The 21,372-nt window shown below is 38.3% G+C and overlaps 1 protein-coding gene across 1 annotated transcript in view; it reads left to right on the plus strand.

Annotated features, from left to right (window-relative positions):
- LOC102278578 (glycerophosphodiester phosphodiesterase domain-containing protein 4-like) overlaps nucleotides 1-21,372 on the plus strand; it is a 156,758-nt gene that overhangs the window by 58,539 nt on the left and 76,847 nt on the right. The window contains exons 5-9 of the mRNA XM_070365017.1: nucleotides 4,597-4,695; nucleotides 4,766-4,859; nucleotides 5,686-5,763; nucleotides 7,011-7,156; nucleotides 7,540-7,622. Coding sequence (XP_070221118.1) covers nucleotides 4,597-4,695; nucleotides 4,766-4,859; nucleotides 5,686-5,763; nucleotides 7,011-7,156; nucleotides 7,540-7,622 — 500 coding nt within the window. The remainder of the gene's footprint in view (nucleotides 1-4,596; nucleotides 4,696-4,765; nucleotides 4,860-5,685; nucleotides 5,764-7,010; nucleotides 7,157-7,539; nucleotides 7,623-21,372) is intronic.

Here is a 21,372-nt window from a genome sequence, read left to right on the forward strand (position 1 = left end):
CGCATTGCAGGATTCTTTACCAGCTGAGTCACAAGAGAAGCCCGTACATACATAAGTTTAGCCCAGTCCTGAATTCTTTTCTCCTTGTTTAACATCTTAGGATTTTTTCCTACATATACTGTAGAGTTTGGTCAGTACATTTAATAAAGCCATCTCTTGAAGTATTATTAGATCTAATTCTGATTATAAGTCTGTAGGCAAATAGGAAAAGGAGTACATCAAGGCTGTATATTGTCACCCTGCTTATTTAACTTCTATGCAGAGTATATCATGAGAAATGCTGGGCTGGAGGAAGCACAAGCTGGAATCAAGATTGCTGGGATGAATATCAATAACCTCAGATATGCAGATGACACCACCCTTGTGACAGAAAGTGAAGAAGAACTAAAAAGCCTGTTGATGAAAGTGAAAGTGGAGAGTGAAAAAGTTGGTTAAAGCTCAACATTCAGAAAACTAAGATTATGGCATCTGGTCCCATCATTTCATGGCAAATAGATGGGGAAACAGTGGAAACAGTGACAGACTTTATTTTTATGGGCTCCAAAATCACTGCAGATGGTGATTGCAGCCATGAAATTAAAAGACGCTTGCTCCTTAGAAGGAAAGTTATGACCAACCTAGATAGCATATTCAAAAGCAGAGACATTACTTTGTCAACAAAGGTCCGTCTAGTCAAAGCTATGGTTTTTCTAGTGGTCATGTATGGATGTGAGAGTTGGACTGTGAAGAGGGCCGAGTGCCGAAGAATTGATGCTTTTGAACTGTGGTGTTGGAGAAGACTCTTGAGAGTCCCTTGGACTGCAAGGAGATCCAACCAGTCCATTCTAAAGGAGATCAGTTTTGGGTGTTCATTGAAGGGACTGGCTGAAGCTGAAACTCCAATACTTTGGCCACCGGATGCGGAGAGCTGACTCATTTGAAAATACCCTAATGCTGGGAGGGATTGGAGGTAGGAGAAGAAGGGGACGACAGAGGATGAGATGGTTGGATGGAATCACCGCCCCAATGCACATGGGTTTGGATGAACTCCAGGAGTTTGTGATGGACAGGGAGGCCTGGTATGCTGTGGTTCATGGGGTTGCAAAGAGTTGGACATGACTGAGCGACTGAACTGAACTGAACTGAGACAATGGAAAGTGATGCTGGTGAGGTATGAGAAAGAGTGGGCATCCCCTTGAAAGGTGACCACCTTAGTCAGGGCTTCATCCGTTGAAGGATTAGGTTTATTGGACTTTTGAGGAGAGATTGCTTCTGTTGGCAACAGGGATTCTGTGGGGCTTGGAGTTTCAGTTTTAGTGTGCAAAGAATAAATCCCAAAGGAAAGGGTTAGTACCAGGCCTGTAACCTTTTTCCTTCCACTTAGGCATGTTCAGAGAGGAATGAATCAAAACTCTTTATAAATATATCAAAGGTATTTAAACATACTAAAAATAGTTATTAGTCAAAAGATAGTGAAGAATTTTTATCTATGAAAATTTTTAGCAGAATATAACCTGGTATATTTGGGTTGCTTATTGTAAATAATCTTGAAATTTATAAATTTGATTGTGGGAGACATGGCTGACCCGAGTTGCGTAATTAATGGGATATAAGATAAGGATGCTCTGTAACTCAAAAGGCTCCTTCTGGGAATCAAAGTTTCCATACATTTTGCTCAAAACACACACCTCAGATTAACAAATTTCTTTTTATTGAAGTATAGTTGATTTACTTCATGCATGTAGAAGGGGAAAACGTGGAAAGAGTGAAAGATTTTATTTTCTTGGGCTCCAAAATCACTGCAGATGGTGACTGCAGCCATGAAATTAAAAGATGCTTGCTCCTTGTAAGGAAAAGTTACGAGAAACCTAGGCAGTGTATAAAGCAGAGATATCACTTTGCTGACACAGGTCCTGTTAAAGCAAGCTATGATTTTTCCAGTAGTCATGTGAGAGTTGTGACAGTTGGACCATAAAAAAGGCTGAGCGCTGAAAAATTGGTGCTTCAAACTGTAGTGCTGGAGAAGACTTGAGAGTCCCTTGGACTGCAAGAAGATCAAACCAGTCAATCCTAAAGGAGATCACCCCTGAATATCCATTGGAAGGCCTGATGCTGAAGCTGAAGCTCTAATACTTTCGACCACCTGATGTGAAGAGCTGACTCATTGGAGAAGACCCTGATTCTGGGAAAGATTGAAGGCAAAAGGAGAAGGGAATGGCAGAGGATGAGATGGTTAGATAGCATCACTGACTCAGTGAACATGAGTTCAAGCAAACTCTGGGAGATAATGAAGGACAGGGAAGCCTGGCGTGCTGCAGTGCATGGTGTCACCAGAATTGGACACAACTTAGGAACTAAACAACAGCGTAGTTGATTTACAATGTTGTTTCAGGGGTACAGCCAGGTGATCATTTATAAACACATATGCATATACATTCTTTTTAAGATTCTTTTCCATTATAAATCCCTATAAGATGTTGAGTATAGTTCCCTGTGCTATGCAGTAGATCCTTGTTTTTTAATCCATTTCATATATAGTAGTGTGTATCTGTTAATCCCATACTCCTCATTTTTCCCTCCCCATTCTCCTTTCCCCTTTGGCAACCATAGTTTGTTTTCTATGTCTGTGAATCTATTTCTGTTTTGTAAATAAATTCATTTGTATCTTTTTTTGGATTCTGCATATAAATGAAATCATATGATATTTGCCTTTCAGTCTGACATACTTAGTTTGACAAGGTCTAGATTCATCCACATAACTGCAATTGGCAATATTTCGTTCTTTTTATTCCATAGTATCTGTGTACCACATTTTCTTTGTGCATTCATCCATTGATGGACATTCATGTTGCTTTCATGTCTTGGCTATTGTAAATAGTACTGCAATGAACATTGGGGTGCATGTATTGTTTCAGACCATGTTTTTCTTTAGATACATGCCCAGGAGTGGTGTTGCGGGGTCATATGATAGCTCTGCTTTTAGTTTTTTAAGGAACCTCCAACCATTTTCCCTTGGCTGCACCAGTTTGCATTCCTGCCAACAGTTTAGCAGGGTTCCCTTTTATCTATGCCTCTCCAGCAAGGATTATTTGTAGACTTTTTTTGACAGCCATTCTGACTGGTGTGAGTTGATACCTCATTGTAGTTTTGATTTGCATTTCTCTAATAATTGGTGATGTTGAGCATCTTTTCATTTCCCTGTTGGCTATCTATATGTTTTCTTTGGCAAAAGGTCTATTTAGGTCTTCTGCCCTTTTTTGATTGGGTTGTTTGGTTTTTTGATAGTTGCAGCACTTGCAAATATTTTGTCTTCCTCTGTGGATTGTCTTTTCATTTTGTTCTTGGTTTGTTTTGCTGTGCAAAAACTTTTAAGTTTAACTAGGTCTCATTTGTTTATTTTTGCTTTTATTTCCATTATTCAAGAAAATGGATTCCAAAAAATATTGCTACAAAAACACACCTCATATTTTAAGTCCAGGATCAGCATGTATCCTAATACAGGAGAGGAAAGACATTTTTATGAATAGCTGCATTTGATAGAATCAGCTTTTCCCACAAGAAAAAAATTTATCTTTAATTGACTATATCATTTCAATCATTAGTGAAGTTTGGTGTTGGGTATGCTCACAGAATCACAGAAGATTCATGTGAATCTTATTTGACAATTAAACCCTTGTGTTGTAATGCATTTGATTTGCTAATAGGTTAAGATTTCTGCATCTGTTAATAGGAGAAATTGGACTATAATTTTTCTCTCTTGTAATGTCCTTATTGAATTTGAGTATCAATGTTTTGTTGGCTTCATAAGACAAGTTAGAGAGCATTCCCTCCTTTTTATTCTCTAGGAGAGCTTGTTAAAGTGGAAATATTTTTTCTTAAATGTTTGGAAAATTAACCATTGAAGGCAGTATGATCTGGAATTATTTTGTGAGAAGGTTTAATTCAGTTGCTTCTTTATAGAGATTATGAGAGAGTGGGAACCAAGTATTCTTTACAGGCAACATAGAAGCAGAAAAACTGTATTTGAAGGAGAAAAATTTAAAGTTGTATCTTCTTGGTCTTAGTGTTCTTTCTCAACGAAATAGTGTTCTGGCCAGCAGATATTTTTCATCTGTTCAACAAATATTTATTGAGTATTTTATATGAATCAGACATATTCTGCAAGGCAGTGAAGATATAATTATAAACAAATATTGTCCTTGACCTCTTGAAACTTACAGTCTGCTGGGGAAAACATGCACTGAAAAGGTACTTACTTACAAAATATTTTTTACTTGTTACCATATTGAGTCATGTAAAAGAGTAGTGAATATTTATAATAGCCATTATTGAAGCTGAGTGAGACATGCCAGGCAGTACTCATGGTGGCCCAGCTGAGGTGGAGATGATAAATTAGTAAAGGTATCAGGCCATATACATAGCTGTGTAATTTTTTTCTCCAGAAAGCAAAGAAGGTAAATTATTGAATTCATCTAATGTTGAGCATTTGCAGGTTGGTTAGGTTAAAAGCATGAGGAAATGAGGACCCAGACACTACAGGGACACATACATTTCCTAAGGATGGTTCTCATCCAAGATTAGTGCTTGGAAGTCAGGAAATTCTTTTTGTTTCCCCAGATCCTGATTCTGCTAGTGATTGTGATATGCTCATTTTTTTTCTGGATTTTATTCACTTACTGGAAAGACAGATGGCTCACCGTTGGGCTGTCACTGCAGGTAAGCACCATTCTTAGTTGTAGCCCTGTCTGTTCAGATGTGTTCAGCCTGACTTTTGGCTTTCTCCCAGGTCTTTGCTCCCTACATACACCTGAGCAGCATAGCTATGATGGTTATTCTTTCATGGCCTTTGGCTTTCTACTTGATCCATTTGGAAGGAGAAGGTATGTTCTGTGGGTGGAACCTTGCCTGATCCTTTCGGTTCTGCCTTTAACTTCTGTACCTTACTCAGTGAAACAAGCTGGATAGATAGCCACCAGTGTACCTCTTTGAAATTCATTCAGCTTATTACTCAGTCATGCTCCTTATAGTCAGACAACCCCACATGACCTATCATAGCATTTCCCTGATCAAACCAATCTTCTTGTAAAGAGGGATTCTCTTTCTAGAAAAATAAGAATTTTCTCTCTTTTGTTACATATTGACTGTCTTGAAATGGATTGGGGTTAGGGAGAGAATAGAGGCAATTTTATTTGAACAGAACGATGGTATAAATCCCAGTTCTTTAAGTTTGTATTTAAATATTACTAGTTTCAACTCATGAACCAGGTGCAGATATCCATGGGTACATCTTAGTAACTCAGAGTAGAAGCATGTGAGTCCCTGTCACATCTGGGAACTTCCCCAGAAGCAGAAGTGTGTGCCTCTGCTACTGGTTTCCTCTCCATTCTTCGCCCTAATATCATGGAAACAAATAAGAATCAGAGGTGTACATGAAACAGTTTTGAGAATGGAGTTATCTCTCAACACCCTTACTGAGAAACCAGGAGGACCTTCTGTCTGTGTCTTTTTGATTACTGGTTAAACAAGGAGTGCTTGCATCCTACTTGTATAGAGACGCAGGCAAGAGAAAGACTGGGATTGCAGTGTTGCCCTTGTGTGTTTGTATATGGGTATATATGTAGGTGGAGGGTGAGTTTTAGGAAATGTTTCTGGGGGCAAGATATTAGAAGAAACAATAATTAACTCTTTTCTTTTCCTAAATTTTAGCTAGAATCAGAAGATACCAGATGACATGTAATGAGAGAAAAAGAAACAAGAGGTGTAATGTGCTTACAAAGTTGAGAGGTTAGAGCTGAAGATCTATGTTCAAAAGTGACATAGGTGGTAATTTTAAAACTTAAAAATGGGTAAAATTTTTAGAGGTCTAAAATAGTAAGTGGGAGATAGCCAATGATAAATAGGTATTATGGTCAGGCTCTGTGTGTGTGTGTGTGTGTGTGTGTGTGTGTGTGTATGTGTGTGTGTGTGTGTGTGTGAGAGAGAGAGAGAAAGCACAAAATACTGAGTACCTGTGGTGTCAACTGTCATATCAATTCTATGAAGTAGATGTTAGTAGCAAGATAGCTCCATTTTTCAGATGAAGATAATGAAGACCCAGAGGGGTTAAGCAATGTGTCTGAGTCACACAATTTGAAAGTAGTAGCATCTGGCTTTGAACTCACATTTCTGTCAACTACTGTCCCTTCTGGGCTTCTGCAGTGGCTTAGTAGGTAAAGAATCTGCCTGCCATGCAGGAGACTCAGGTTCAATCCCTGGGTCAGCAAGCTCCCTTGGAGTAGGAAAATGGCAACCCACTCCAGTATTTTTCCTAAAAAATCCCATGGACAGAGAAGCCTGGCAGGCTAGTCCAAAGGGTCACAAAGAGTTGGACACAACTGAGCAACCAAACACACATCAGCACTATCCCTTCTACTCTACCTTACTGCCTGAAATAGGGGCATTTAAAGCTTATCTTTGGCCTTCACTGGTGGCTCAGTGGTAAAGAATCCACCCGTCAATGCAGAAGATGTGAGTTTGATCCCTGGGTTGGGAAGAGACCCTGGAGAAGGAAATGGCAGTCCACTCCAGTCTTCTCGTCTGGGAAACCCATGGATGGAGGAGCCCAGTGTGCTACAGTCCATGGGTCACAAAGAGTCAGACATGACTCAGTGACTAACAAAGCCTATTTTTAAAGGGCTTCTGGGCTTTCTCAGAACCAACTAAACTCCTTTTTCTGAGAAGATATTCCTTAACAGTCCCTCTTTTTCCTTCGCTTCCCACCTCTAGTATAATTCATTCCTTTGTAAATTTACATTTGTTAACAGTAGTGACTTAATAATAATGCTTATATTTGGATATTCCTGTGTTTTCAAATCACTGAGAGAACATAAGGATGTGAAAGAAATACAGAGTAAGTCAGTGAGTCTGCAGAGTTAGTGAACCCATGGACTAAGTATTTATTTGTTGTTGCTTGGGGATAGTTAGTTGCTTGGGATGGTTCTCCATTCCTATTTGCCTTTTTTCCCCCCTTCCTCCTCCTTCAACTTTTTCAGCTCTACAAGTGGCTATTGGATTGCCCTTTTTTCTTATCCTTTTGTGTCTCTATTTGCTTCCATTGGGGAATTTTTCTGCCTGTGTTCAGGAGAAGAATAAATTGGCACCCAAGCCGTACTTCTTTGGACATAGAGGTGCACCCATGGTAGGTCTGAGCATGAAGAATGTGGGCGAGTATGGGTGTGCATGGGTGTAGAGGGCACATCAGATCCTCGGAACCCCCTGGAGAAGTAAAGGGGTTGACTTGAGATGACAAGAATAAGTAATTAATTGTAGAGGTTGGATTTGAACTCACCTAATTCTCAGTCCATTTCTCTTTATTGTGTCCAGTGACATTGCCTCAGATGAGCAGAGTCCCTGAATCAGATTTGGTAGACAAGAATGTAGGCAGGTTCTTTGAACAAAGAGCCAAGGGAATCAAGTTTTGCTTTCTAAAGTCCTTTCTTACTGGGCCCCGTCACTACCCTAAAAGGGATGTCAGCAGAAAAGACTGTGAGATTAAAGGCCTGATGTCCTTTTCTTCCACAGCTGGGGCCTGAGAATACCATAATGTCCTTTGAGAAAGCTGTTGAACATGGGGCCTATGGACTGGAGAGTGATGTACATATAAGGTAGGAAAGAAGGGACCAGGGTGGGAGGAGAAAAGACCAGTGGATGACTCTAGCCTGGCCCAAGCTGTAGAGAGGGCAAGCCCTGGGAAGTTTCTCCCTTACTCACCTGGCACATCTGTAGATAACGCACATACATGAATCACTTCTCCTTTACAAACCACAAATCTGCACCCCTACATGCTCAATCACAGACTCATAAATCACACACACTATGTAGTCTCCACAAATAGTTCAAATTTGTGTCCCCTGCCAACATGCTTACAACTTGTCCCCATGCCCTACCTTAGCAATCTATTTAATTAATTAGTTAACATTCCCTCGGCACCTACTATATCCTTCTTCTGAGTGCTAGGGAGAGGAAGATGAGTGAGATAGAGTTCTGCCCAAGAGCTGTTCCCAGCCAGTGAAGGAGACATGGCGTGTTTACAAAGAACCTTATTCCTTTTATGGATATTAACATTTTAAATAACATTTTCCAGGGCCTTTGAATAATACTTAGGCATTTTAGTTAAATGCTTTAGATGTTTTAAACTGCAGTTATGCATTTAATGTGTTTTCTTTTTTAGGTACTTCAGTTTCAGTCTTTTCAGAATACTTGAGTAATTCTTACAAATCTAGCACATTAAATGTATAACTATATACATTGTTTGATATATTTCAAATCCTTTTATAAATGAGATGTGAACTTATAATCACAAATCTAGATCAGTTACTCAATTTCATTTTTTAAATTGGATTTACAAAGGTAACCTTTCCAAATTACCTTAAAGATAATTTTACTTAAAATTTACTTAAAATGCCAAACACCCGAAGATTCAAGTACAAATATTAATAACATATGTATGATTTTTTTGAACATACATATATTTAATTTTCATTTCTCTACTTTGAAATGTACTTACTCACCAAGAAGACAATTAGGTCATTGAGGTTGCTTTGCCAAGTAAATATTTTGTGTTGGCCTCATTTTTTCAATTAAAATTTTTTGAAGTAAAATACAAAACATTAAATTTACTATGCTTACTATTCTAAGACGTATGTATCAGTGGTATTTTACATATTTTTAATGTTGCGGAAACTTGAGCCAACTATCTCTGTGACTTCTTTTCATCTTGTAAAAGCTTTAGACCCATTAAACAATGATGCTCCATTCTCTCCTCGCCCACCCCCCAGCCCCTAGAAACTCCTTTGTACTTTTCTGTCTCCATGATTTTGTCTATATTTTAGGTACCTCATATAAATGTATAATTCATATAGTATGTGATTTTTTTGTGACTGGCATGTCTGTCAGTTAGTCTTGTAGTCTTCAAGTTCATTCATATGTTATTTCAAAATTGCCATCCTAGAAGGATGAATAATATTCCACCGTATATATATACACTTGCATTTTGCTTTCATCAGTTTTGACACTTGGGTTGGTTTTACATTTTAGTTATAGTTAATGATGCTGCTTTGAACATGGGTGTATAAATATCTATTTGAGACTGCTTTCAGTTCTTCGGGGTATATGTCCAGAAAGGGAATTGCTGGGTTACAATGATAATTCTCTTTTTAATTTTTTGAAGAACTGTCCTAGAGTTTTCCACCGTAGTTGCATCATCTTATGTTCCCACTTACAGTGTAGAAGTCTTCTAATTTCTCCACATCTTTGCCAACGTTGTTGTTTTCTGTTCTTTTGGTCGGAGCCATCTAATGGGTATGAAGTATGATATCTCATTATAATTTTGATTTGCATTTCCCTAGTGATAAGTGAAGTTGACCATATTTTCCTGTACTCACTATCTATTTATAATCTTCTTTGGAGAAATTTCTATTCAAGTCCTTTGCCCATTTTTGAATTTTGTTTGTTTTTTAGTTTACTGAACTTTATTTTTTAAAAATTGAAATACTGTTGATTTATATTGTTGTGTTAGTTTCAGGTGTACAGCAAAGTGATTCAGATCTCTCTCTCTCTCTCTGTCCTTTTTCAGATTCTTTTCTAGGGTTGTATTTTTTTGCTGTTGAGTTTTAGAAGTTCTCTCTATCTATTGGATATTAATCACTTATCAGATATTTAACTTGCAAATATTTTCCCATTCTGTAGGTTGCTGTTTTACTCTATTGATATTGTCTTTTGATGAACAAAATGTTAAATATTCATGAAGGCCAGTTAGTTTATTTACATTGTTGTTGCCTGTATATTTTCATATCTAAGAAATCATTGCCAAATATATTTTCCCCTATATTTTCTACTAAGAGATACATTGTTTTAGTTTTTACATTTAGTTCTTTGATCTGTTTTGAGTTTTTGTATATGATGTTAGGCAGTGATCCAGTTTTATTCTTTTCATGTGAATATCCAGCACCATTTGTTGAAAAGATTGTTATTTTTCTTTCTGTTGAATGGTCTTGCCACCCTTGCCAAAAGTCATTTGACCATATATGCAAGGGTTTATATCTGGACTGTGTTCTGTTCCTTGTCTGTCTTTATTCCAGTACCCTACTGTTTTGATTACTGTAGGTTTGTAGTAAGTTCTTAATCAAGAAGTGTTAATACTCTAGTTTTGTTTTTCTTTTTTAAGATTGTTTTGGTTGTTTGGGATCCCTCGTGATTCCATATGAATTTTAGGGTGACTTTTTCTTTCTTCAAAAAATGTCATTGGAGGACAAGATAATAAGAGAGTAGGATAACCATGACCTTGTCTGCTTCCATGGGCACACCAGAACTGCAACTACTTACAGAGAAACTATCCATGAGAATGACCTGAAGACTAGCAGAAAAGAGCTTCTGCAAATAAAGATATAAGGAAGGAACCACAGTGAGACAGGTAGGAGGGGCAGTGATTTGGTATAGTTAAGACTTTATACCCCAGGGTAGGTGAGCCACAAATGCAAATATAAGTATTATCACAGAAGTTCTTCCCAAGGAGTGAGGAGTTTGAGCCTTATTTTGGGATTCCCACCTCAGAGGTCTTGCACTGAGAAGATGAGCCCCCAAGAGCATTTCACTTTGGGTGAGTAGGGTTTACTTTTGGGAGAGCCAGAGGACTGTGGGAAATAGAGACTCCATACTTAAATAGAAAACACAAACCCCCACACACTCATGAGATTCAGGGCAGAAACAGTGATTTGAAAGAATCTTTTGTCAGACTCACTTGATTATCTTTGAGAACCTTTTGGAGAGACAGGAGTTAGTTGAAACTCATCATGGAAACATAGACACTGGCAGCAGTGGTGCTAGAGAAGACTCTTGAGAGTTCCTTAGACTGGCCAGGAGATAAAACCAGTAATCCTAAAGAAAATCAACCCTGAATATTCATTGGAAGGATTGATGCTGAAGCGGAAGCTCCAGTACTTTGGCCACCTGATGCAAAGAGCCGACTCACTGGAAAAGACCCTGATGCTGGGGAAGATTGAAAGCAGGAGGAGAAGAGAGTGACAGAGGATGAGAGGGTTGGATGGCATCACTGATGCAATTTACATGAACTTGGGCAAACTCCAGGAGATGATGAGGTACAGGGAAGCCTGGCATGTTGCAGTCCATGGAGTCATGACGAGTTGGCCATGACTTGGTGACTGAACAACAACAATCAGACACTTCTGATACAACCTTAAGCATACTAACATTCACATTTGGGAGCGGGGGTGGGGGTCTCATAATGAGAAGCCCTTAAGAAGGAAATGGCAACCTACTCCAGTATTCTTGCCTGGAAAATCCCATGGATAGAGGAGACTGACAAGCTATAGTTCCTAGGGTAGCAAAGAGTCAGACATGGTTTAGTGACTAAACAGCAAGTAGCAGCAGCAGAAAGAGGAGAGAGAAGGTGTGCAGAGAATATATTTGAAGACATAATAGCAAAGGAAACAGACATCCAAGTCAAAGAAGGACAGAGAATACTGAACAGATCAAACCCAAAGAAGTTCACACCAAGACAAATTGTAATTGAAATGGCAAAAGTTAAAGAGAAAATCTTAAAAGCAGCAAGGGAAAAGCAAAAAGTTATGTACAAAGGAATTTCTATAAGATTCTGAGCTGAGTTTTCGGCAGAAACTATGCGGGCCATGAAGGTCAATTAACTAAAATAATAAGCAGGAAAAATACATAACCAGGAATGCTCTACAAACTTCTCACTCACATTTGAAGGTGAAATAAAGTTTTATCCAACCAGTCAGTCCTAAAGGAAATCAGTCCTGAATATTTACTGAAAGCTGAAACTCCAATTCTTTGGCCACCTGATGTGAAGAACTGACTCATTGGAAAAGACCCTGATGCTGGGAAAGATTGAAGACGGGAGGAGAAGGGGACAACAGAGGATGAGATGGTTGGATGGCATCACCAACTCAGTGGAGATGAGTATGAGTAAGCTCCTGGAGGTGGTGTTGGACAGGGAAGCCTGGCGTGCTGCAGTCCATGGGGTCACAAAGAGTCGGACACAACTGAGTGACTGAATTGAACTGAAGGCTAAAAGAATTCAGCTCCATGAAACTAGCTTTACCAGAAATGTTAAAGGGACTGCTCTAAATGGAAAAGGCCACAACTAGAAATATGAAAAATTTGAAAGGAAAAAGTTCATTGGTAAAGGCAAATACACAGTAAAGGTAGAAGATCATTCACTTATAAAGCTAGTAGGAAGGTCGCAAGGTAAAAGTAAGAAAGTCATCAATATCCACAATAAGTAGTTAAGGGATGCACAAAATAAGAAGATGTAAAATATGATGTCAGACCAGACATCTTGTGGCTGTGTTGTGCTTGTGAGCCCTGTAGGGCCAGGGAGGACTGATTACTGCATGGGGAGAAGGCCAACAGTGGCTTGAGGAAGGTCCTAGCCCTTCTGCACTTACGTCTGGCAGAGCTGATTTGGAACAGTGAGGCAGTCCTTCCCAGTCGCTAGGATAATCAGCTGATTGGCCACACCTTTGAGTAAACACCAAGATATTGAAAAGCCAGATGAAAAGCTCAGACTGTGGTGTTGAAACAGATTAATAAGGAACTTAATGATTTAGCCCATAAGCCTTCAGCAGTGTTTTTTCAGGTCCATTTGGTGCAGATACATTTCATTGGCAAGCTGCAATTATGGCACCTAATGACAGCATGTATGAAGGTGGCATATTCTTTTTAACAATTGATTTTCCTACAGACTGCCCCTTCAAACCACTTACCATTGCATTTACAACAGGAACTTATCATCCAAATATTAAAAGTAATGGTAGCATTTGTCTCCTAAGATCACAGTAGTCTCCCACTTTAGCTATATATATAATGTTCAAGCTGGTTTTAGAAAAGGCAGAGGAACCAGAGATCAAATTGCCAGCATCCACTGGATCATGGAAAAAGCAAGAGAGTTCCAGAAAAACATCTATTTCTGCTTTATTGACTATTCCAAAGCCTTTGACTGTATGGATCACCACAAACTGTGGAAAATTCTGAAAGAGATGGGAATACCAGACCACCTGACCTGCCTCTTGAGAAATCTGTATGCAGATCAGGAAGCAACAGTTAGAACTGGACATGGAACAACAGACTGGTTCCAAATAGGAAAAGGAGTATGTCAAGACTGTATAGTGTCACCCTGCTTATTTAACTTCTGTGCAGAGTACATCATGAGAAACCCTGGGCTGGAAGAAGCACAAGCTGGAATCAAGATGGCCGGGAGAAATATCAATAACCTCAGATATACAGATGACACTACCCTTATGGCAGAAAGTGAAGAGGAACTAAAAAGTCTCTTGATGAAAGTGAAAGAGGAGAGTGAAAAAGTTAGTTAAAGCTCAACATTCAGAAAACTAAGATCATGGCATCTGGTCCCATCACTTCATGGGAAATAGATGGAGAAACAGTGGAAACAGTGTCAGACTTTATTTTTTTGGGCTCCAAAATCACCGCAGATGGTGACTGCAGCCATGAAATTAAAAGACGCTTACTCCTTGGAAGAAAAGTTATGACCAACCTAGATAGCATATTCAAAAGCAGAGACATTACTTTGCCAACAAAGGTTCGTCTAGTCAAGGCTATGGTTTTTCCTGTGGTCATGTTTGGATGTGAGAGTTGGACTGTGAAGAAGGCTGAGCACCGAAGAATTGATACTTTTGAACTGTGGTGTTGGAGAAGACTCTTGAGAGTCCCTTGGACTGCAAGGAGATCCAACCAGTCCATTCTGAAGGAGATCAGCCCTGGGATTTCTTTGGAAGGAATAATGCTAAAGCTGAAACTCCAGTACTTTGGCCACCTCATGCGAAGAGTTGACTCATTGGAAAAGACTCTGATGCTGGGAGGGATTGGGGGCAGGAGGAGAAGGGGACGCCAGAGGATGAGATGGCTGGATGGCATCACCAACTCGATGGACGTAAGTCTGAGTGAACTCCGGGAGTTGGTGATGGACAGGGAGGCCTGGCGTGCTGTGATTCATGGAATCGCAAAGAGTCGGGCACGACTTGGCGATTGAACTGAACTGAACTGAACTGAAATGAAATATATAAGCAGCATCACATTCCATCAGATTTCATTAAAAACAGCAGCATACCTATTCTTTTCAAATGCAAATCAAACATTCTTCAGGACAGATTACATGCTAGGCCATAAAACAAGCCTCAGTAAGTTTAAGAACACTGGAATTATATCAGACCTCTCTCTCAACCACAGTGCTATAAGCTTATAAATCAAATAGAAGGAAAAAACCTGGAAAACATACAAACATGTGGAGGCTAAAGAATGATACTAAACAACCAATGATTCACTGAAGAAATTAAAGAAGAAAAAAATAATATCTGGAAGCAAAATGAAAAAACAGTGATCCAAAATTTATGGAATACAGCAAAAGCAGTTTTAAGACAGAAGTTTGTAGTACTACAAGCCAACCTTAGGAAACAAAAATAACATAACCTTACACCTAAAATGATTAGAAAAAGAAGATCAAACACAACTCAAAAGTTAAGAAAAATCATAAAGCTGAGAGCAGAAATAAGTAAAAGAGACAGAAAAAAGTAAAGCAACAGAAATGATCATTGAAAGTATGAACTGGTTCTTTGAAAAGAGATGCTAGATTGTTAAATCTTTAGCCTAACTCTTCAAGAAAAAAAAAAAAAAAAGACCTAAATCAATAAAGTCAAAAATGAATAAGGGAAACTTAATAACAAACAGCACAAAAATAGAAAGGAGCATAAGAGATTGCTATGGACATATCAATGACTCATTAATGAATTTGGTAAAGTCTCAGGCTATGGAATTAATGCACAGAAATATATTGCATTTCTATATACTAAAAGAACTATCAAAGAAATTAAAATAATCCCATTCACAATGACATCAAAGAGAATAGAATACCTGCAAACAAATCTTACTAAGGAGCTAAAACATGTGCACTTTGAAAATTGCAAGACATAATAAATGAAATTGCAGATGACAGAGAAGTATAGAAAGATACACCATGCTCATGGACTGGAAGAATTAATATTGTTAAAATGACCATACCAACCCGATGAAATCTACAGATTCAATGCAATCTCTATTAAAATGTCAGTGGAATTTTTCACAGATCTAGAACAAATAATTCCAAAATTTTTATGGGAACACAGAAAACCTCTGAGTACCCAAAACAGTCTAAAGATAGAAGACTCCCTCCAAAGTATACTGTAGAGCTACAGTAATCAAAACAGGATGATGTAGGCACAAAAACACACATAAATCGGTGGAACAGAATAGAGATCCCAGAAATGAGTCCATAGTTAATATATATCCATGGAGACTAAAATATGCAATGGGGAAAGGAAAGACTCTTCAAAAAATGGTGTTGGGAAAACTGTACCACTTTCTCACACCATATACAAAATAAACTCAAAATGAATTAAAGTCTTACGTGTAAGATCATAAAACATAAACTTGTAGAAGAAAACATTGGTAGTGTACTCTTTGACTTAAGTCTTAGAATTTTGAAGGGAGGTCTGTTTCGTTAGGCTAAGGAAACAGAAGCAAAAATAAATGAGACAACATCAAATGAAACAAGCTTTTTCTCAGTGAGGGAAACTCAATTGAAAAAGCTGTGTACTGAATGGGAGAAGATATTTGCAAATGGCATATCTGACAAGTGGTTAATATCTTAAAGTATATAAAGAACTCATACAAGTCAGCATGAAAGAAACAACCAACTAAAAAATGGACAAAGGACCTGAATAGACATTTTTTTAAAGGAGACATTCATGTGGCCAACAGACATATGAAAAGATGCTCTATATCACTAATCAACAGGGAAATGCAAATCAAAACCACAATGAGATATCCCCTCACACATGTCAGAATGGCTATTAACAAAAAGATAACAAATTATAAATATTGGCAAGGATGTGGAGAGAAAGGAGCTCTTGTGTACTGTTGATGAGAATGTAAACTAGTGCAGGCACTGTGGAGAACAATATGGAAGTTCCTAAAGAAATTAAACATAAATACCATATATTCTAGCAATTCCACTTCTAGTTGTATATATGAAGAAAATGAAAACACCAGTTTGAAAAGATATATGCCCCACTGTGTTCACTGTAGTAGCTTTATGTACAACATTCAAGATAAGGAAGCAACCTAAGTACCCATCAATAGGTGATTGGATAAAGAAGAAATGATGTGTATAAATATGCAGTATTTCTCAGCCATAAACAGAATGAAACTAGCCATTGGTGACATACGTTTGTACCTAGAGATAATTATGCCAAGTGAAATGGAACAAACATAACCAAATAGAAACAGAGTTAGTTATAGATGCAGAGAACAAACAGATAGTTGCCAGAAGAGACGAGATTTGTGGAGAGGAGAGAAATAGGTGAAGGACCTTAAGAGGTACAAGCTTTAAGTTAAAAAATAAGTAAATCACAGATATGAAATGCAAAGTGTGGTGAATATAGTCATGTAATATCTTTGGTGACAGATGACAACTAGGCTTAATGGTGATCATTGTTAAATGTACAGAAATATCAAATTACTGTGTAGTCTACCGAGAATTAATATAGTTGTAGTTCAGTTATTCTTTAATTATATTTCAAAAACAAGCAAGCAAACAAAAACAAGCAAGCAAACAAAAACTAAACAAACTCATAGAAAAAGAGGTCAGATTTGTTACTAGAGACAGTGACTAGATTTGTGACTCAGAGACAGGAGTGGGTGAAATTGGTGAAATGAGATGAAGCAGTCTTTCAGTTACAAGACAAATAAATAAAGGGATGTAATATGTAACACACTAAAGATAATTAAGGAAAAATATTTTTTAATTTTCTTAATGTTGTATCTAGTCCTTCTTCGATGGCTCAGTGATAAAGAAGCCACCTGCCAATGCAGGAGACATGGGTTTGATCCTTGGGTTGGGAAGATCCCCTGGAGAAGGAAATGACCACCCACTCCAGTATTCTTGCCTTGGAAATTCTATGGACTGAGAGGAGCCTGGCGGGCTATAGTACATGAGGTTGCAAAAGAGTTGAACATGATTTAGTGACTAAATAACAACATCATCAATATTGTACCTGAATGAGATGATGGATGTTCACTAAACGTAGTATAATCATACTGTGATAGATGTAAGTCAAATAATTATGTTGTATGCCTTAATCTTGTACAGTGCTGTATGTAAAGTGTATTTCAATAAAACTAGGGGGGAATCACTGAGATTTTGATAGGAATTGCATGAATCTTCTCTTTGCTCTGGTTAATAGTAATATATTAACAATGTTAATTTTTTCAATCCATAAACATGGGATGTGTTTACATTTATCTGTGTCTTCCTCCGCTTCTTTCAGAAATATTTTCTTGTTTTCATTGCATAAATCTTTCACCTCCTTTGTTTAAGTTCATTCTTTTAAGTACTTTATTCTTTTTGATGCCATTTTAATTGAAATTGTTTTTGTAATTTCTGTAATTAGTGACCAGAGTGGAGATTTCTTATATTTGGAGTATAGGATCTCTTTCTGACACCCTGAGTCTTACCATGCTTTGCAAGTTACTTCATGAACCTGTACACAGGTTCTTCATTCTTGTGTATAGAAATGCAGCTGATTTTTGGATATTTCCTTGGTATTGCTGTTTTGTGAAATTTATTTATTCTGTTTTTTGTTATAGAAATTTTAGGCTTTTCTGCATGTAAGAATTTTTGTTGTTCAGTGATTGTCATGTCTGATTCTTTGTGACCCTGTGGACAGCAGCTCGCCAGGCTTCCCTATCCTTCACTATCTCCCAAAGTTTGCTCAAATTCATGTGCATTGAGTCGGTGATGGTATCTAATCGTCTCATCTCTGCTGCCCTTTTCTCTTTTTGCCTTCAGTCTTTCCCGTCATCAGGGTCTTTTCCAGTGAGTCGGCTCTTCGTATCAAGTCGCCAAAGTATTGGAGTTTCAGCTTCAGCATTAGTCCTTCCAATCAATATTCAGGGTTGATTTCTTTTAGGATTGACTGGTTTGATTTTCTTACAATCAAAGGGACTTTCAAGAGTCTTCTCTAGCCCTGTAGTTTGAAAGCATCAATTCTTTGGCACTCAAACTTCTTTATGGTTCAGCTCTCACATCTGTATGTGACTACTGGGAAAACCATAGCTTTGACTATACAGACCTTTGTCAGCAAAGTAATGTCTCTGCTTTTTAATACACTGTCTAGGTCTGTTATACATTTCCTTCCAGGGGCAAGCATTTTTTAATTTCTTGGCTGAAGTCACTGTCCACAGTGATTTTGGAGGCCAAGAAAATAAAATCTGCTACTGTTTGCACTTTTTCCCCTTCTATTTGCCATGAAGTGATGGACCCAGATGCCATGATCTTAGTTTTTGAGTGTTGAGTTTTAAGCCAGCTTTTTCACTCTCCTCTTTCATCTTCATCAAGAGGCTCTTTAGTTCCTCTTTGCTTTCTGCCATAAGGGTGATATCATCTTCACATCTGAGGTTGTTGATATTTTTTGCAGCAGTCTTGATTCCAGCTTGTGATTCATCCAGCTCTGCATTTTGCATGATATGCTCTGCATATAAGTGAAACAGGGTGCCAGTATATAGCCTTGTCTTATTCTTTTCCCAATTTTGAACCAGTCATTTGTTCTATGTAAGTTTCAAACTGTTGCTTCTTGACCCACATACAAGTTTCTCAGGCCACAGGTAAGATGGTCTGGTATTCCCATCTCTTAAGAATTTTCCACAGTTTGGTGTGATCCACACAGTCAAAGGCTTTAGCGTAGTCAATGAAGCAGATGTTTTTCTGGAATTGCCTTGCTTTCTTTATGATCCAATAAATGTTGGCAATTTGATCTCTGGTTCCTCTGCCTTTTATAAACCCACCTTATACATCTGGAAGTTCTTGGTTCATGTACTACTGAAGCTTAGTTTGAAGGATTTTGAGCATGCCCTTACTAGCATGCGAAATGAGTGCAATATTTCGGGTAGTTTGAACATTCTTTGACACTGCTCTTCTTTGAGATTGGAATGAAAACTGACCTTTTCTAGTCCTGTGGCCACTGTTGAGTTTTCCAAATTTGCTGGCATATTGAGTGCAGCACTTTCACAGCATCATCTTTTAGGATTTGAAATAGCTCAACTGGAATTTCATCATCTCCACTAGCTTTGTTTGTAGTGATGCTTCCTAAGGCCCACTTGACTTCACACTACAGAATGTCTGGCTCTAGGCAAACCATCATAGTTATCCCGGTCATAAAGATCTTTTTTTGTATAGTTCTTCTGTGTATTGTCGCCACCTCTTCTTACTCTCTTCTGCTTCCGTTAGGTTACATTTCTGTCCTTTATTGTGCCCATCCTTGCATGAAATGTTCCCTTGGTATCTCCACTTTTCTTGACGAGATCTCTAATCTTTCCCATTCTGTTGTATTTCTCTACAGTTCTTCTCCTTGTTCATAAAGAAGACCTTCTTATCTCTTTGCTATTTTCTTGAACTCTGCATTCAGATGGGTTTATCTTTCCCTTCCTACCTTGCTTTTCACTTCTCTTATTTTCTCAGCTGTTTGTAAAGCCTCCTCAGACAACCACTTTGCCTTCTTGCACTTCTTTTTCTTTGGTATGGTTTTAGTCTCTGCCTCCTGTACAGTGTTACAAACCTCTGTCCATAGTTCTTCAGGCACTCTGTCTACCAGATCTAATCCCTTGAATCTGTTTGTCACCTCCACTGTATAGTCAATAATAAGGGATTTGATTTAGGTCATATCTGAATGGCCTAGAGGTTTGCCCTTCTTTCTTCAATTTAAGTCTGAAGTTTTCAATAAGGAGCTGATAATCTGATCCACAGTCAGCTCCAGGTCTTGTTTGTGCTGAGTGTATAGAGCTTCTCCATCTTTGTGTGCAAAGAATATAAGCAGTCTGATTTTAGTATTGACCTGTAGGTGATGTCTATGTGTAGTCATCTTTTGTGTTGTTGGAAGAGGGTTTTACTATGACCAGCGTGTTCTCTTGGCAAAACTCTGTTAACCGTTGTCCTACTTCAATTTGTATTCCAAGGCAAAACTTGCCTGTTACTCCAGGTATCTCTTGACTTCCTATTTTTGCATTCCAATCCCCTGTGATGAAAAGAACATCTTTTTTGATGTTAGTTTTAGAAGGTCTTGTAGGTCTTCATAGAACTGGTCAACTTCAGCTCTTTTGGCATTAGTGGTTGGGTCGTAGACTTGGATTACTGTGATATTGAATGGTTTGCCTTGGAAATGAACTGAGTTCATTCTGTCGTTTTTGAGATTACCCCCAAGTACTGCATTTTGGACTCTTTTGTTGACTGTGAGGGCTACTCCATTTCTTCTAAGGTATTCTTGCCCAGCGTAGTAAATATAATGGTTGTCTGAATTAAATTGCCCATTCCTGTCCATTTTAGTTCACTGATTCCTAAAATTGTCAGTGTTCACTCTTGCCATCTCCTGTTTGACCACGTCCAATTTACCTTGATTCATGGACCTAATATTCCAGGTTCCTATGCTGTATTATTCTTTGCAGCATCAGACTTTATTTTCACCTCCAGACATATCCACAACTGAGCATCCTTTTTGCTTTAACCCAGCAGCTTCATTCTTTCTGGAGCTATTAACTGCCCTCTGCTCTTCTCCTGTAGTATATTGAACACCTTCTGACCTGGGGGGCTCATCTGCAGTGTCGTATCATTTTGCCTTTTCATACTCTTAATGTTCATGGGGTTCTTGAGGCAAGAATACTGATGTGGTTTGCCATTCCCTTCTCAGTGGACTGCATTTTGTCAGAACTGTCTACAGTGATTCATTTGTCTTGTGTGGCATGGCATGGCATGGCTCATAGCTTCATTGAAGTTATGTAGGCCCCTTCACCAATGACAAGACCATGATCCATGAAGGTGGCATATAAGATAATACCATATGAAAACAGAAGTAATTTTAGCTTCTTCCATTCCAGCCTGGATCCATTTTATTTCTCTGTGTTTCTCAATTGCTCTGGCTAGAACTTCTAGCGTCACTTTGAGTACAAGTGCCAAAAGCACATTTCCTTACCTTCTAAGATCCTAATTTTAGAGGAAAAGCTTTTTGTCATTCACCATTGAATGTGGTGTTTGCCATGGCTTTTTCATATGTCTTTTTTTTTTAATTTAAATTTATTTATTTTAATTGGAGGCTAATTACTTTATAGTATTGTATTGGTTCTGCCACACGTCAACATGAATCCATCACGGGCGTACACATGTTCCCCATCCTGAACCCCTCTCCCACCTCCCATATGTGTCTTTTATTACTTTGGTGTAGTTTCTATTTTTAGCTTGATGAGAATGTTTATCATTAAAGGGTGTTGAATGTTGTC

This window comes from Bos mutus, chromosome 29 (genome assembly GCF_027580195.1).
Source record: "Bos mutus isolate GX-2022 chromosome 29, NWIPB_WYAK_1.1, whole genome shotgun sequence".
Lineage (NCBI taxonomy): Eukaryota > Metazoa > Chordata > Mammalia > Artiodactyla > Bovidae > Bos > Bos mutus.